Source organism: Botryllus schlosseri, chromosome 1 (genome assembly GCF_051294905.1).
Source record: "Botryllus schlosseri isolate E-star chromosome 1, Bs_hap1, whole genome shotgun sequence".
In the NCBI taxonomy this organism is placed as follows: domain Eukaryota; kingdom Metazoa; phylum Chordata; class Ascidiacea; order Stolidobranchia; family Styelidae; genus Botryllus; species Botryllus schlosseri.
Genome location: NC_137236.1, coordinates 2,965,330 through 2,983,712, shown reverse-complemented (window position 1 = coordinate 2,983,712; position 18,383 = coordinate 2,965,330). Strand labels below are relative to the sequence as shown.

General features: G+C 36.8%; 2 protein-coding genes across 4 annotated transcripts in view; both read left to right on the top strand.

Moving 5' to 3' along the window:
* LOC145439227 (uncharacterized) overlaps positions 1–18,383 on the top strand; it is a 462,343-nt gene that overhangs the window by 369,711 nt on the left and 74,249 nt on the right. The window lies entirely within an intron of this gene.
* On the top strand, positions 4,857–11,716 carry LOC145437318 (uncharacterized). Its single transcript, XM_080314522.1, has 4 exons — positions 4,857–5,143; positions 7,137–7,332; positions 10,128–10,179; positions 11,695–11,716. The coding sequence occupies exons 1-4, from the start codon at positions 5,081–5,083 to the stop codon at positions 11,714–11,716; spliced, it is 333 nt and encodes a 110-aa protein (XP_080170648.1). The 5' UTR covers positions 4,857–5,080.

Genomic DNA, 18,383 nt, shown 5'->3' with positions numbered 1-18,383 from the left:
TGCAATAGGGCTGTTCAAAAAACCTTCAGATTTCTTTGGCTATGTTATAAAATTGTTGGGCTGGCGAAAACAACGCTGCACGCCAATTTTGGGTCAATTGCAACCAGTAGAAGCGATATTCTTGCAGTAGAAAATTTTGGATTTATCATTAAAAAAGTAAATTTTAATTTTTTTTTGTCAACAACGTAAATTTGTTGGGCTGTCAGTACAGACGATGCACACCAAATGTGGCGCAATTCCAACCACTAGAAGCGAAGTTATTGCGGTAGAAAAAAATTGGATTCGAATAAAATAATTTCACGGTGGCTAACTCTTCAAATAGCTGATTCGTGGTACAGAACTTGAATATAGCTTTCAATACAAAATCCATTGTAGTAGAATATTTATTAAACTCGAAGACTTTTTGTTGCCTCTTTCAAGAGTTAACGGCTCACTGAAGGGAGTTAAACAGATTTGGTTTTGCTTCTAAATCCATTTAAATCCCTTTACTGTGCCGAAAAGTATTTGAGTTTAAATATTGTACTACAATGGATGTTGTATTGAAAGCTATAATTATTTCCTATAAAATCACGGAATTGGAAATATTACTACGGCAATAAGTTTGCTCCTAGCGGTTGGAATTGAGCCAAATTTGGTGTGCATCATCACTACTGATTGCCTAACAATTTTATGGGGTTGAAAGAAAAACCTAGAATATATTTTTTTAATTATAATTTTAAATTTTTTACAGCAAGAATCTTGATTCTACTGGTTGGACTTGAAACCAAAATTGGCTTACAGCGTTGTTTTAACCAACCTAAGAATTTTATCACATAGCCAATGAGTTCTGAAGAATTTTTTCAACAGTCCTACTCTGCTTTCATCCCGAAGCCGTAGCATAGTGGCAGCAATAAGAGAGTTGAGCTAATGTCACTACCTCATCAACAAAAATCAACTTTCTACTACATTGACAATGAATGCAATGTAATGGAATTTGATATTGGTGTGATCGGTACCAGCCAGTCTTTGAAAAATTATGTCACATTTACGTTAGGAAACGATTGCGTGCCCCTACAAAATGCACTGCTTAAATAATAAGTAACATTGTCAGCATCGTCAAAATTCAAAAGTGTGCTAATCAACAAAGTGCTCATCTGATTTTCAGGCCAACACAATGATTTTGACATTGCATAGCGAAATTGTTCACTGATTAACTAGGGCTGGGAAAAATCGAGTATCTGAGTGATTCGATTCTAGATCACATATAAAGCTTAGAGTCAAGTAGACTATTTGAGTATCACTCGTTATGTTATGACGTCATAACAGAATATAATAGGTCAAAGTTCAAATATGAACCTTTTATATCGCCTTAAATAATATAATGACTGTTGTTATGCATCACAATAAAGATACTTCGGTATTTTTCGAACATACCAATTTCATTGCTGTTTGTGGCAATTTTGGGCGATGATCATGACTTTGAAAATATGTCAGTTCAGTAACGTTCGTAGCTTAGTACGATATGTTTGATATGCTGCTATGCGACCAATCGTGATTTTAAGGCTTCAAAAGTGAAAAATCCTGTCAAAACTACAATTTTTGTCAATAAAGTCACTTTCAGTGTCGACGAATGCACAATTTTAGTACTTGAGAAAATCGACTTTTACTGCTCGTCCTGAATCATTAAAATTGATATTCGGTTCAGATTTGAGCACTCGAATCACTGTGCACAGGACTAATTATAACAGCGTTTTTGACTGCAGTGTTTTATTTCCCTTGTAATATAGGACTCACTATGATTTCCATATAGTAATACTGATTTACATGCTAACAATAGGAAACTGTCCATTTTCGAGCTACGAATAAAAAGACGAAAATAGCTCATGAATTCTTGTCAATGCAGGAATACGGTTCCGGGTGCTTACGATTTCATTAAAGGTCAACTATATTGCCCAAAATATCTTCGTCTCCATAATTATACTTTTTCTGCGGATTGCGCCATTATACTTCTTACCTCATATAAACAAGTATTTTTGGAGATATCGAGCCACTAAATTAGCAAAATACCACCACCAGCAAAAACGTCAGTGAAATCTGTGACCTGTGTCAAAGAAGTATAGCACATGAATGACATGATGATCTGTGAAACTGCGGTTGTTACTGTATGTAAGATATGACGTCATGATATTTGTTGGATGATCGATACAATGCACAATCTCAAGTTTCACATCTGCATAATATTCAGGTTGTCAAGCTGTCTGCAGCTATATGGGGGATTGAGTTGAAGAACGAAGAAGCCGTCATCACAATAAGTGGTACAATGGTTGAAGGGCACTTCACCATCAAGGTTTGATATCAAGATTATTCAACTTTGATAACGAGTCCATACTAATGATTCGAATGAAGTTTCGCTCATTTCACTGACTTTACTGTACAAAGCTGCCAGCTACACTAGGCACGTACAACGATCACCTTGCCGTGTAGTATAGCCAGGATGTAGCTTATGACGTAATCAGAAGCGTCATGAAGACGAGATGCTTTTGTTGAGAATAGTAAGCTAACAACTTGTGCTGATTTTATAAGTAAAGAGTCTTTACATGATGAATTTATTAAAAAAAATTGTCGGCACTGTACTTTGATGATCAAGTCCATTCGAAATGTTAGGCTACATCTTTCAAAAATATAAGGATTGTGTTTCTTTCACATCGCATCATAGCCATCGCTTCATCCGCACTAGCCTTCAGTAGTAACAATAATCTGCTCATGTATGATCGTGCCTCTGAGTGTTTCTTATTGGTGCAGATTGTGACGTAACTGACAACATTTTATTTTCACAGGGTTCCAATCTATCTTTCGACCGCGTTATTCGCGTAGCAGAAGTTGCATTTTTTGGAATACTTTTTGATGCAGAATTTTTTAAATTCGATGAACAAAAACAATTGTTGGCCAAGCTGGATGATTTGCGGAAGATATCTGATTGTAAATTAGAGAAGGTATTAGATACATTTCCTATAATATTATTGTAAAATATTTCCTGATATTGTTAAATTTCCATGATACTTTTGGACAAATTTCAGCCGTTATCGGATTTGGACTTGGAGTTGAGACAAATTTAATTCTGGATTTGAAGAGGATTTGTATTTTGAAATTTCAAATCCGCTCATCACTGCTCGACAAAAACTTCCATTCTCAATTTCTACTCTACTTGCATCTCTAGTAATGCGAGTCGGGTCTCGATTGTACGTAGATGTGGCGAAAGTAGTCAGCCTTGGTCATCGTGATGAGTAGAAGATACGTTTTAATTTTATATGCAATTATATGGAAAAATAGATGTGTCCACGATGTGTTAAAACTACTTCAAGTTGAGGTAGAAAGTGACAAGTTTGAAAAGTACTTGATTTTCGAAAAGTAGTTTTGGTCGATCGCTCGTAAGTGTTTTGTGATTTATCGCTAGCGGTTACTTTGTAAATTACGAGATGAGTCTCTGCAAGTAACTAAAAATGATTATTATTGCAAATCTGTATAATCTTGGAAATTAGATTCAAGTTACCATGATGTCTATTGCGATTTCTTGAGACGGTTTCACACATCACAGTGATACAAACGTAACACAAACCCACTTTCTATCTCTCAAAATCCATTCCGTGAAAAGTAAGCAATTTTGCGTGAAAGTAGTCTAGAATCATGTCTTATTCTTATGCATAAAATATTGTTTATTCATCAGAAATTGTTGAGCATCATCTATTTCTGTCCTGAAGAAATAGATTACACTAGGCTCAATTTTGACATAAATCTCCTCACTGAGCATCTTCCGTTGAACGCGGTATCTAAACCACCTTGACGTGTACGACATATTTCCTTCATAACATTGGCTGACAACTATATAAAGTTCGATCTCTGCATGACTGCTGAAGCGTGAAGGTCCTGCGGAAATTTCATTAAATTGCAGCTTCACTACGGCGGCGTTCTGAAGAAAATGGCTGGAGCCAAATTTTTGTTTTCGTTTTGCCCTTCAATTTGAGACCACATCATTTTTAGAGTGCAGTACATGTTTCTGGTATAATTTTGCATCAATTTCATAAGTGAAATCGTTACATCAACCACATACTTTTAAGAAGTAGAAGCAGATTGCTACTGATCATCTCGCAATGTGCGCTCAAGCATTGGCGTAGTTTGAGGTGAAAAGCAACAATGCCTGCTCAAAATCTAGGTTTCGAAAGCAGGTAGATAATATTAAAAATAGGGTATGCTGTATATGTTTTACTGCTCGGGTAAAATTCAATGTTTTGCGTAAACATAAGCGACTTCGCTACATAGGCTATCCAGCGTTCCTTACAACATTTGTCTAGAGGTGGTCAGTAACGAAGTACTTCTACTTGTCGTAGTACTTCAGGTAGATTTATCTACTTGTCCTACATACTCAAGTAGCTAAGATTTCAGACTACTTCTATTAGGCAGTTATCATTTTTACGCGAAACTAGGCCTACAATAATTATATTTTACTTAATTGTATATCGCTACTTTCACTTCTACTTGAGTAACGACGGTGACTGGTTTGACCACCACCTTCTATATGATACGTTTGTACAATGGATAGAAGTATATTTTTAAAAGATATCAAACTCTGGAATGAGACTGAAACCGATGTAGCAAATGCATTATGGAGAACCGAAGAATTCTAACGACTCAGTATTGAACTTTATCAATATGAATATTTATTCAAATGAGAAAACATCAAGACAATTACGTCATATTACCTAATGAAATCAATATTGTGTTCAGATAAGCAAGATCCTGCTCAATTGCACGGAAGAAGAAAACATCGATTGGCCGTTGATTGAGACTTGCTGGAAAAAGTATCAAGTACGATCCTGATTCTATTCCCTAAGTATTTTTAAATGCGTTTATATTTACCTATCATTTTATATGACTTCGAACCCAATCATCCCTTCAGCGGCTATATTAAAGTCTGGGAATAACTGTTTTCACATTTTAGTTGGATCTCCTGGATATTGCCGTGAATGGCCTGATACCTGTCCAGGATTACAGCCAAATTTTGGAGCGCAGGACAGCAATTTCCGTTTTTGGCAATATCCATGCCATGTTTTACGTTGGAGAAGCAGATGAATTCTGGAAGACGTTAGAAGCTTGTCAGCAAAAGAAGGTAGTACTTATCATCCAGTATTAGTTGCATCGGATATATTGAACGTTCTTCTCCCGCCATCGCGCGTTTATCATAGAGTTCTGCCGCACAGTAAGAGTCCCCTCCACATGAATTAACTTATATCCATGACCGAGATATCAACCGTAGTGCGGAGTTCGTGTTTCCCGATAATTTGTTAACCAAAAGCAGCGGTGTCAAACTCAACTAGCGTCGCGGGTCTGAGTCAAACTTTCAGAGCACTCGCGGGCCGGATCAGTCGAATGATTCCAAAATATTTCCTTAAAATCCATGCCCTTGTTTTTCACTTGAATACTTGATTATAAAGCTTATACACATTATAATAATCACGTTATATCATGACCCTCTGGTTCTATTCCCTCAATACCTTTATTATTCGCAAACAACCAAATTGGCGAAATTACGATGAATGGCCGGACCAACGATATACGTTGGCGAATTGGTATGCTTGCTTTGTTTTGGTCGGAGTCTGACCATCCTGTGTTAGCGTTGTGAGGAATACAAGCGATTTAACTGTAAACGTAGACGTTGAAATTTGGTTCATCATTTTTACATCCTGACCAGGGTTTCTCCAGGAGCCAAGGAGATGTTGAGTCATAAGCGCAAAGGAAGTGCGACCACAGATATTTAAATTATATTTTGGTGTCACAATTATATTATCCACTTCTGCAGATAACTATACTTTGTGGTCCGTTTTTCCATAAAAGTGTGAACTCACTGAGCATATTTTCGCCTTCTCTGAAGTGAGTGTCAATTAGGGTTATCATATTTTGGGAGTCTGAAAAGAGGACACCTTTTGAAAAAATTTCAGATTCACAATACAGGAGTAAAATCCGGAAAAATTGGTAAATTTATTCCAAGTTTGTAGTTAATTGAATAAAAAAAGATGTCACCTATTTGGCTCAACTCTCGAAAGACCCGCCGGACAGTTACTCCAGTACTTATTTCCAATTTCTCAGTTGAATGTTCACATACATTAAACCAAAATTTTCAAAACAGAGGATCAATTCACAAAGAAGAGGACATTTGTGCGTGCGCCGAGAACACTTTAAAAAAGAGGGCATATGGTAACACTATTGTGAATTGCATTGACTTGTTGCTGATGGTGTCTACAGTGTGACCTCAAAACCACTGTCGGATGGTTATAATTTGGCCTATGAACTAGAGGTCGACCGATTATCGACATGGCCGATTATCGAGGCCGATATTTAGAGCTTTCCCGCTTATCGATATCGGCCTATGAAGGTCAATATCGCGGCCGATATTTTATATTTTTAAAAAATTCAAAAATTTCGGAAATTCAATGCTCCGATTTTTCAATCGCAAGAAATCTACAACGCAAAGGGCGATATATGACAGATTTACCCATGCAGGACGAGTTTAACTGGGTGAGCATGCAGAGAAAATATATGCTTTCTGCATTACAATCTACCTTTCCTGGAATAATCCCTAATTATGTATCATGTTTTGCTTTTTGGGTTATCCCAAATTACAATAAAGCAATAATTCTTTTCAATTTCAGTTTTCTCGTTTTTTTTTCTGCTTTCTGTGGCATGAACAAGTGCTCTCTTGCTTAATATATAATATTTTTGGTGAAATTGTTCTCTGCTCCTTCTATATTAATATTGGCCTATGATATCGGTATCAGCCTTGTGAGTGTACCGGTATATATCGGTATCGGCCTGTCAAAATCAATATCGGTCGACCTCTACTATGAACATGCTCGACATTTTCTGTCTTGGGAGAGTGGAAGTGTTTCGTAGTAAAAGTCTCGACATTTGTCAGAAATGTGCCTGATAATACAGCCATTTTTTCAGAATATCCTAGCGGGCCGGATGCGGCCCGTGGGGCCGTATGTTTGACACCCATGATCTAAAGTATATTGTAAAACATCATGGCCCTTGTCAAATAGTCAACCACAGTGGTAAGCATAATTGTAAGACATAGTACTAATAGTCATAATTTCTCACAGCAGATCGAATATATCAGATGCATATTCGAAGAAGAATATCGTCCTTCACAAGATGAGATTTCGTCTCTCGTCAACAACTCAAATTTGAAGAAAGTAACATTGATATATTACGATAAAGATGATATGTTGAAAGGAAACGAATTGCAGAAAGTCCGGAAGATTGCAAATGATCTCGATATTGAGTTGGAAGTTTTATACTGTGAGTCATTGTTTGGTTGCATCGTATCTTAGATACGTTTTATTAGGTATATTACATGAGCGCGATCACTTTGAATGAAATGGTCAATTCACGTAATAGGTCCAATTCGTTACCAACGCTAGAAATCATGGGGCTTCAGTTTCACGCCTGACATAGTGTCGTTACCAGGGTTACGTGATAACACATCGTAATCATGAATTATAGTTTAATTTGATATCCCATACCTAATACGAATAATTGTTGTAGGAAATTCAGGCATGATCTCCCACACGCTGCTGATTGTGAGCTTGCATATCAATTTTGAAGCAAGGCATCGTTGAAGTGCGTCAAAACCTACTTCACTTGACAATGTCAAGTATGCATAAATTAGTATTCACCATATAAAAATTGTTTACGTAGAGGTAGTATACGAACAAAACTAATTGAGTAAGCGAAACAAGTATATAATAATAAGTACTACAGTAAAGCACAACTACTTCGGTGCAGATAGTACTTCTACCTTTATGGGGCGTGATAAAGATATATCGAGCTTGATAAGGGGACGATGAGTCAAAAAAACTTGTAAACCACTTTCATAAACTTATGTAACTATCGAACAGATTTAATACTTCATGTAGCTTATTTGCGACATCTGTTGACCAAGCGGACTCCGATTGGTTCTGAGAGTTGCTAACACGCGTTCATGAATGATTAGAGGTAGTCAAAGTAGTCAGAGTTAAGACTCATGTAGAACGTTAAATAGCGCCATAAGCTGCTCCTGATATACAAGTAGAAGTAGCAATTTCCAAGAAATAACAAATTGACTTGAGGTGGAAGTAAAAAATGTATTAGTCCGAAATGTCTGAAATGCAGTGAAATGAGTAGTTTCAAAAAGTAGATTTGGTCAAAGGGCCGCATACTTTTAGCAGTTTATAGGAGATATCTACTTCCGAAATTGCAAGATATATCTTCGCGGCGAATGCAAAATGACTAATGACACTGAAGTGAGTGGAATCTTTGAAAATATGCTCATGCAGTCACCGTGATACATGGGCTATTTAAGGCGCCTCCCTTAAGAATTTCATTGAAAACGATGACGAATACGCAGCTAGGAACAGCTTGATACTTTTCAAAATCAATACTGTATAAAGTAAGTAGTTTTGACTATGTGACAAGAAGTAGAAACAGAAGTAGTCTAAAATGACAACCCCTTGATTAAGTGATGCAAGTTGACAGCAATATTTAAGTAGTCTGATAAAGTAGAGTAACTCCATTACTGAGCACCTCTCCGCAGGATTCGTGGTTTTGTTTCATACATCATCCCACTTTTTATATTGGCGTTGATACGAATCATATCATCATTCATGTGCATTGTGCATTCTTTTAGGTAGAACTGAATTATAATCAATAACATTCCATTAAATCCGAAATCGTTTTGTCCAACCTAATCAAGTACTATAAATCTTAAAATGGTATTCGGGATTACTTTCGATTTACCTTTGATACGAAAACGAATATGCAAGTTCATATTCGTTCTGTGAAAGTATCTCACAGAACGTGGAACCGGTGCGAATATAAATCGAATATAAATGTAGTGATTTGAATCGATTGACAATACGTAAATAACTAGCTGCATATTGCAGGGAATGCTTTACAAATGGATTAGAGTTACTTTCACTCATTCCCATATCTAATTGGATTAGATATACGCAATATACATTCTACTGCCGGGGCATCATATTGTGTGTGATTTCTCATTTCACTGCCCACTGACATAACTATAACACATTAAAACGACACTGCGCTCTAAATATAATGTTGTCAGAAATGAAAGTGGAGAGTGTGAAAAACATTTTGGCCGCAACAATCTTCCCTTTGAAAGCCACCGCTTTTGAACGGAAACTATAACAAATAATTTCAAGATTTTACGAATCGACTCTATGCATCTCTATGGCATTGAGGTCACGCGTCATCTCTTTGGCCTGGCTTTAGATCGGTGGTTCCTACCTTTTTCGACTAAACGCCGCCTTTTCAAGCACCACACCGATCATCGCCCCCCAAAAATTGTGAACCGAAAAATGGCCATACAAACTGTAATCGCCGGCGGGTTGAATAAAAAAAATGAAATTTTCGTCTTAATATCGAAGTTTTACACTTTTGCAGCTAAATTTTCGTGGGTTGACTAAAAAAAGGTCAATTCTCTGACTTGACTGCAATATAGCTGTTTTAACGCTTCATTGCCCCCTATCGTCCCCTAAGCTATTTTCGTCCCCTGTCGCCCCCTTTGTCCATTTTCGCCCCCCTATCGCCCCCATTCGTCATTTTCGCCCCCTAGACCGCAAAATCAACCCACCCTTGAGGGGATATCGCGGACGTTGGGAACCACTGCTTTAGATAATGGTTTATGATTCATTCGAAGATGGATTTTCATCCGTACTTTGACGTAGAATTTCACGTGACTTTCATTTTCATGCGACTTTTTGATCAAATTTTGGCCATTACCGGATTGGACGTGGATATGGGCGCGAGACAAACTAAAATATGGATTTGTACTTGGATTTGAATGTATCATCCGGAACATGATTCGGATTTAAAATAGTAGATAAACGCAGGTTCAGTACGCCTACCTACTATAACTAATCCACCGTGTATCGTAGGATACAAGTCATTTATAATTTTGATTATTTCAACTCTCTTTGAGCCTGATGACTGTTTCAGATATCACGCAATAGGCTCAGCAACAGAGCACAATTCATAGAATGCATACATATTTTGCTAACAAGCATTTAAGCTATATAACTTATTTCTTATTTCAGTGTTCCGAGAAATGGATGCCTCGAAGCAACTCGACGTAGATTTTTATTATAGGTGAGTAGATGTTGCGAAATCTGACCGTTCTAAAATGAGAATTGAGATATATTTTTCCATTACATCGTCGATCCATTTTCATGCACATTCAGTTTCAAACAACAGCTTAGAAATATTGTGACACGAACTGTGTATTATATAAATTAATATACAATATTAACTGATGTGATGTCGGATAGTGACGTCATAACGTTGACACGGGGTGCATCACACGTAGCGTTGTGGAGAAAAGACATTGTTTATTCTGCAAGAATATAATAGCGCTGTCATGCATCATTTCAGATCAAGTCGCAACATACTGATCGCATCACTCCTAGTTTTGCTGAAAAAATGCAAGTTGTCAAACAGAAGTAGAAGTAGTCTGAACTAATAACTACTTAAGTAGTGTAAATGGGCAAAACGTACTTTTATACTTTGAAAAAGTGGATTTAGTTGGTTACTGACCACCTCTGTCAATATATACTGAAGTTGATCTTCGGCAGTAATGCGTCACTTCAATTCATGATTACTTGCTGCATTCAGACCACACAGATTTCATTTTATTGGGAGAAATATTTGTTGCATTATGAAACTGAGATTTGATGAGATCCTCGAAGAATTTATATGACAATACGGCGTAGATCGAGATTTATTGCGTCCGGATTATTTAGCTGCTGGGGGTGAAATAAATATAGTTTTTGGTCGTAATATGTTGTCGCATAATTTTTAAAGAGACTCTCGAAATAGTCATTGATCAAACTCGAACAGAAGTTGCAGTGATCCCATTCATTTTTTACTTTTTACTGCTTTTGCGAAATTGATTAGTATTATAATTACAGGTAAATTTTCTTTCAACATACAGTAGAATTTGAATTGACGCTACACAGTTATTTCCAACTTATGGTAGAATTATAATTATTGCGTTACTTTTTTTCAAAATAGATTAAAACTGTAGTTGTACTGAGTCCGCAAAAAACTAGGTCATTGAATCCAGTTCCGTTGTCATCAAATCAGCATGATAATAGCAAATGTCTGTCCAACAAGCTTGGCTCGTTTGGCACTATACAGTTCTCTCAGGAGCATTTACAGGAAAACCAGAGATAGGGTTTGAATTAAAATGAGAAAATATAAATTATTTACCAATTAAATTAGAATTAGTGCAGAGAATCATTTCACAAAATAGATTCAAGATACATTACCGGCATTTGCTCTAATTAGTCTAATTAGACAACTAGAATTATCTAATTATCCAATTCTGACAGAAGTACGCTTATCGTCACCAATATTTTAGGCTTTCCATAAAACAAGCCGATGAGCTAACTTTTCGAGTGTCATTGATATAAACCGTCCTGTAGATTCAATCCCTACGCTTCATCCGACTCTAATCCCAGGTTCTCTACAGCAAGTCGAATTCTATTTGTGCATTGTTATGAAATACCCGTGCGAACAGTTAATTTTCTACTCATAGTCCAAATAGTTTGTTGACGTAATTGATTAACTGGGATAGTGATTTATTCAGCGGTAATTGTTTTTCAGGGAGTATTGGAAAATGCCGTAGTTGTAGATGCAACATTGTTACTCGTGTACAAGAGCCAATCGTCATCAACAAAATTGAGACGTGCAGAGCAGAATTACTGCTATTCGTTTTAGAATTCAAACTGACTATTTCATGTTCAATCGAAGCAAGTTCACGAAACTATTTCTAATATGCATTTTACAATTAAGTAATCAAAACAGTTGCATAAAGCTTCACAAATCGACGAAAACAATGGTAATGCCATAAATGTCACTTCGAACCTACATATTTCCGAATGTTTTACGGCACAAATTACTGGTTGAATGGATTTGAATGCGAAGGTTCTTTGACTACAGTAGAGTTCAAGCCGTAATCCTGTTGATTGTTTGCTATTATAAGGATTTACTCACAATTTGGGATCGACTCGCGGGATAAAATAAATATATACCATCGTACTACACCTATAAAATAATTGATTATAATAAAAATTACATAAAAATCATAAATATGGAAAAATGAAAAAAAAGTGTTATACTCTTAGATGTGCAGTGTGTACTGTCTTTCCGTTTTGTGTGATGAATTATGATAGAAATTAAATACTTCAAAAAACCAAAAAAAATACAAAATTAAAAATTTTGTTGAAAATGAATGTAGTGTAGTATATGAAATCCATTGTAATGTCAATTATGTAGGATCATCCGTATTCCATCATGATCGTGTGATCTTTCTCTATATCTTTAGTACACTTGACTTCAGGAGAGTTTTGAAAGGTATACTTGTCGATTTTAAAACTTTCATTACCAAGATATTTCCAGACCTTGATATTATTCTGTAGAATGACGGTCGATGTACTTCGAGCCAACGATTTTTCTTGCTTCTTTGACCAATGACCAAGTTTTCTGCTACCTCGGTGTTTCTAATTACTTCGAGCATAATATAATTGGCTCATTTCTCTTGATGACCTCGTTTATCATTGACATGTGATTAATTGATTTTAAATGACTGTCCGAAAAAGAGGCAAATTGTTAATCCATAACAATCGAAATTTCAGATAATCTCATGGATGTGATTCAATATTCCCTTTTTACTGAGATATTATGACATTCTATAAATTACTCTTACTGACCATTGTGACTAATTTGCAATTATTATGACATTATCCAAAACTCATTATAACTCGAGATTACTGTTAATGACTCCTAATGAGTATCTGCATCTTAGACTTAAAGAGTAGTGGCTGGAATTTCCGTGATTTTATGTTGTATTGGGCTGCGTTTTCATGTCATGAAATGTATGGAATTGATTTGAAATATATAATAATTAGTTATTTGAGCCTTGCATTTTATTTGGGTTATCAGAATATGGAGAGACAATGTTTTTACGCGAATGCGTACAATTTGACAAAGGTTGTGTAGCAATCAGGATAAATGCCAGACAATTGTTTCATGTGTCAGAACTTAATTCAAATTAGAGGTAGGTAGACTTGGTGAAGATGCGAGGATATGTATCGTCATTTGTCGTTAAATGCTGAAATGTTGTAGGGTGGAGTGAAAATGACTTTTTTTCAAATCGAAAAAAAGGGGATTCTTAGGTCCCGAAAAATGACTTGAAACTTCAATAAAAATTGGATTTAGGGGATTGCCTCCATTTTCAGCCAGCATCCCCCCAATTTCTGCGCGAGAGGGGGTGAAATTGCTCATCTCGACAACCACTGGTCGTAGGGTCATGAAAACTGCAAAAACATCATGTTTCTCTCTGTCTTAGAAGCAAGTTTTGTCTATTGTGAACACAAAACGAGTAACAGCTGAAAAATACTAGATTTTTGAAGCCGGTAAATGGCGGGAGTAACTGAGTTACATGTTGGTGTGATTTACACAAGAACAGCTTAATAAATCAAACTCACCATGTAAAACAAAATTTGACTTCTTTTGAAGTGTCAAATAAAAATCGCCCTAGTAATGAATTTGAATCATGTCTAGTACTTTGAAATTTCAACTTGACTTGACTAGTTACTTGACTCTTGACTTGACTTGACTTGACTCGGGTCACCTCCAAAAATCGAGTGACTTGACTTGACCCTTATCACTTATGAAAATCAAGTGAATTGACTTGACTCGAGTCAAAATGTGCAATGATTCGAGATGACTTGTGATTCGAAGGCAGTGACGTAATCCCATCACTGCCACGAACATTAGCAGTCTTCACTAAGGGTGTTTGCATATGACATGCAATCAGAGTTCAAAAAACTAGTTGACAGTATTGAGCGACCATAGATGTCTAATTGACTTCAATAGCTGTTGTAAATAAATTCATTAAATACTCTTGTTGATCTCTTTGCTTTAAACTTTAAGTTTACATCAATCAATCAGGTTTATTAATATTTTCATCGTTTCAAAACATCACAAGACTGCGATAGAATGAGAAGATAGGAAGGTGTCAAAACAACTTGGAGCAGCCATTAAGATCAGACACCAACCTTAGCCTAGGCGAAGTAAATAAGAGGCATGGACACTGAATGAAAAGTGATGCAGAGAATATAAGACGCTAGCGACAAAATGAGGTGGCATGTGGCGAAGGGCGAGGTCGATGTTAGGTCGTGGTCCGGTAATCCCGAAGACTGGCTAGTATTGACTTAGGAGAAATTGCTTGTATTTCGACTTGAATGCGGACATGCTCGACGACTGTCGGATAGCTGGCATTAAACACAATTAATTCCTTGTAGCGGTGGATAAATACGCGATTAAGGTATAATGTATAATTGTACATATTCTGTAATCTGGCCCGCCAAGTGCCTAATTTTCCCATATGCGGCTCACTGACCGGACAATAAGTTGCGCGCCCTGGCATAGGGCAAATTGTGCAAAACGATATATACAGTCACAGTGGTTACTAGGCAAGCGGTCTCCTTGGCTTCCAAGGACGTCATGCATCGATGGCTCCTCACCTTTCTGGCAGTATCGTTCTTTTAAATGCTTATAATACGTACCCTATTCGAGTGTGCGCTTATCGACCTATCCGATGATAACGATATGTACAAGAGAATAAAATTAGGAGAGATGACAAACCAAATAGGTTATGAAGGAAATGTAATATCGAACTGCATGATGTTATCGATTTAACTTGTATTACTTGACTTTTTTCCTCATTTATATTAACGACATTGTTAATGCATCTTTATTCCGCACAACGCTATTTGCTGATGATACTCACCTCTTCATAACCTCCAACACTTTCGATGATCTGCATGCATCTGTGAATAGGGAACTCCCAAAAGTGTCGAGATGGCTGCAAGCAAACAAACTAAGTTTGAATGCAGATAAGACCGAGATGCTCGTTTTAAATAATGCCAGTCATAATTTCACTGTGAACATCAATCATAAACAAATCTCAATATGTGACTCAGCAAAATATCTCGGCGTCACCATTGATTCGAAATTGTCTTGGAAGCAGCATATTGAATGCACAATATCAAAACTAGCTCGGTGTGTGGGAATAATGACCCGTCTCCAATCTTTGGTTTCCAGATCAATACTACGAACCATCTACTTCTCTCTTTTCCACTCGCATCTGCAGTATGGAATCGTAGTATGGGGAAATGCATGTACAACATTTTTGTGCAGAATTCGAACCCTGCAAAACCGTGCGATACGGCTGATATCATCTGTACCTTTACGTACCAATTTATCGCCTTACTACCGTAAGCATCGAATTTTGCGAGTTGATGAACTGTATCGCTTCGAAGTATCAAAAGTTGTTCACAAGTATTTTTCCAATAGTCTGCCTCCTGTGTTTGATGACTTTTTCATACCTGCTAAACATGTCCATTCCCATTACACGAGATCTTCGTCTAAAGGAAACGTCTACTTACCCCAACCCAATAGCAACCTAACTAAGAGATCTATCGACTACTCGGGACCTATCATCTGGAATGCATTACCATCACATATCCGTGAATTGCCTTATAATAGATTCAAAAAAGCCCTACTTGATCACCTCTTGTCGTTACACTAACACTGTTGCCCTACCTCGCCCAGACATTGCTTCATTGATCATTTGCTACCATTGTTTAATTTTTTTTCTATTTTCCTTTCCTAACTAAACATTTCTTACAGCCAGACTGTTCTGAGTCAAGTGTACCTGTTTGATGCTGGTGTGATCAGACTAGATGACCTTCATGGTCTTATCGATCATTCCTATCTAATACCGAATACTGTGCACGCATATTTTCTGTACCACCATCACTGCCGTTTGTTATGTATTTTGGTTCGATGAAAAAATAAAGACTATCTCTCTCTCTCTAACGCCTTTCGTTCTTCCGCGTGGTGGAGCTAATGTCTCACGTGCATGAATGGCTCGGAGTCAAAACATGGAATGAAATCAGCTGACTGAGTGTTCTAATATCAGTTTTAATTCGATCGGACGTTGGAGATATAACTAATATGTTTCAGAGTACAGGCTGATTCACTTATATTACTGGATAATGCGTGGATTGATTGGGATGGGGTTAATACAGTTTTCATACTTCAAGTACGTACGCAAGTGGTCACCATTTCGTTTCGACTTGAGCAATTTTTCGGCAAGTCTACTTACTGGTTACAATTTGCATTCTGAAAAGTATTAAGCAGTTCGTAAGTTTCCATTAAAATTATGAGTGAAATTGTCATAATAACCACGTACTATACAAACATGTAAGTGTCTCGTTAATAGATGTGGTTAGCAAACCAGTACTTGTCCTTCTCCAGAATACTCAAATGAAGTTTGCCTACTTCGCTACTTACTCAAGCGGTAATGTTTTTGACTACTTCCTAATCTACTTGGGCAGTTCTTTTACATAAGGTTACCATACGTCCTCTTTAGGAGGACTTATCCTCCTTTTTCGGGGTATTGGTAATGTCATTTTTGAGATTTTGTCCTCTTTTTTCAGAATTTTGCTGAAACACAGGGCAAAATTCGACTGAGATACCATAAAATGACATTGAACTAACTGTTAGGCGGGTGTTTCGTGAGCTGAGCGAAAGTTGACCTTTTTTATAGTCAGCCGACTACGAAGTGGAAAAAGTTTACCATCTTTACCCGATTCCAGAACATGAAAACCCTATTTTACGAGACTAATCGCTTGTTGTATTTTGTATTCTGATACGGAGAAAGTAGTTCGTGTTAAGTTTCCATAAATTTTGATTTTGGAAAATATAAAGTACAGTACTTCACGGATAAATTTTCATCCATTTTATAAGTAAAATTGTACGCTCAAGCATTGACGTTGTCCGAGGTGAAAATCAACAATGCATGCTACAAATAAGGGTTTTGGAAAGCTGGCAGTTAACAATTAAAATAAGGTATGTTTCTCCGTGTCAAGTATATAGGTAAGTTCGGGTAAATATGAGTGACCTCGTTACATAGCAAGAGTTCCTACCTATATCCTATGTCCAGCGTTGATCAGTAACAAAGTACTTCTACTTGTCGTAGTAATTAAGTAGATTATTCCTACTTAACTACTTACTCAAGTGGTTATGATTTTAGAATACTTTCAATTCTATTTGCGGTTTTCATTTTTCAGACAAAACTAGGCTTTGAGTACTCACTTTTTTACTACCTGCATATTGATTCTTATACCTCTACCTGAGTAGAAATTGAAAGTGTTACTTCTACTTGACCACTGACGATGACTACTTTGATCATCATCTTCTATATCATCCGTTTGTACAATGCATATCATATTCATAAGTAGATTTATAAAAAAACATGTTCTTGGATGTGACTAAAACCGATGTAGTATATGCATTATGGAGAATCGAAGAATTCATACTAATCACTATTGTACTGAAACTATATAAATAAATATTCAAATGGGAATACATCGTAACAATCAAGTAATCTTACCTAATGAAACCAATATTGTGTTCAGATAAGCAAGATCGTGCTCGATTGCATAGTTGAAGAAAACATCGACTGGTCGATGATTGAGACTTGCTGGAAAAAGTATCAAGTATGATTCCTGATTCGATTCATAAAGTATTGCCAACCGCATTTATATTTACCTATCATTTTATGTGACTTCGGACCCAATGATCTCTTCCGTGGCTATCTTCAAGTCTGAAAAAAAAAATTTCCGCATTTTAGTTGGATCTCCTGGATATTGCCGTGAATGGCCAGATACCCGTCGACGATTACAAACTAATTTTGGAGCGCGGGAGAGCAATTTCCGTTCCCCTTCATGTCCATGTCCATGTCCTTTACGTTGAGAAAGAAGATGAATTCAGGAAGACGTTAGAAGATTGTAAGCGAAAGAAGGTAGTACTTATCATCCAGTATTAGTTGCATTGGATATATGGAACGTTCTTTCCCACCATCACACGTTTATCATTGAGTCCTGCCGCAGAGTACGAGTCCCCTCCACATGAATTAACTTATATTCCATGCACGAGATATTCACCGCAGCTGCGGAATTCGTGGTTCCTGGTAATTTGTTCATCTGAAGCAGGGGTGTCAAACTCCACTGGCGTCGCGGGTCGGATTCAAACCTTCACAAAACTCGCAGGTCGGACCAGACAAATGATTTCAATATATTTCCTCAAAATCCATGCCCTCGTTTTCCACTCTACTACTCAATTATAAAGCTTATATGCATTATAATAATTACATTGTATCACGGGCTATCCGGTTCTATTACATCAATACCTTTATTCGCAATCAACCGAATGGGCGAAAT

Coding starts and splice junctions, on each gene's coding strand:
- LOC145437318 (XM_080314522.1), top strand. CDS start 5,081: ATGTTTTACGTTGGAGAAGCAGATGAATTCTGGAAGACGTTAGAAGCT. Junction 5,144..7,136: donor AAGCTTGTCAGCAAAAGAAG/GTAGTACTTATC, acceptor TTCTCACAGCAG/ATCGAATATATCAGATGCAT. Junction 7,333..10,127: donor TGAGTTGGAAGTTTTATACT/GTGAGTCATTGT, acceptor TTCTTATTTCAG/TGTTCCGAGAAATGGATGCC.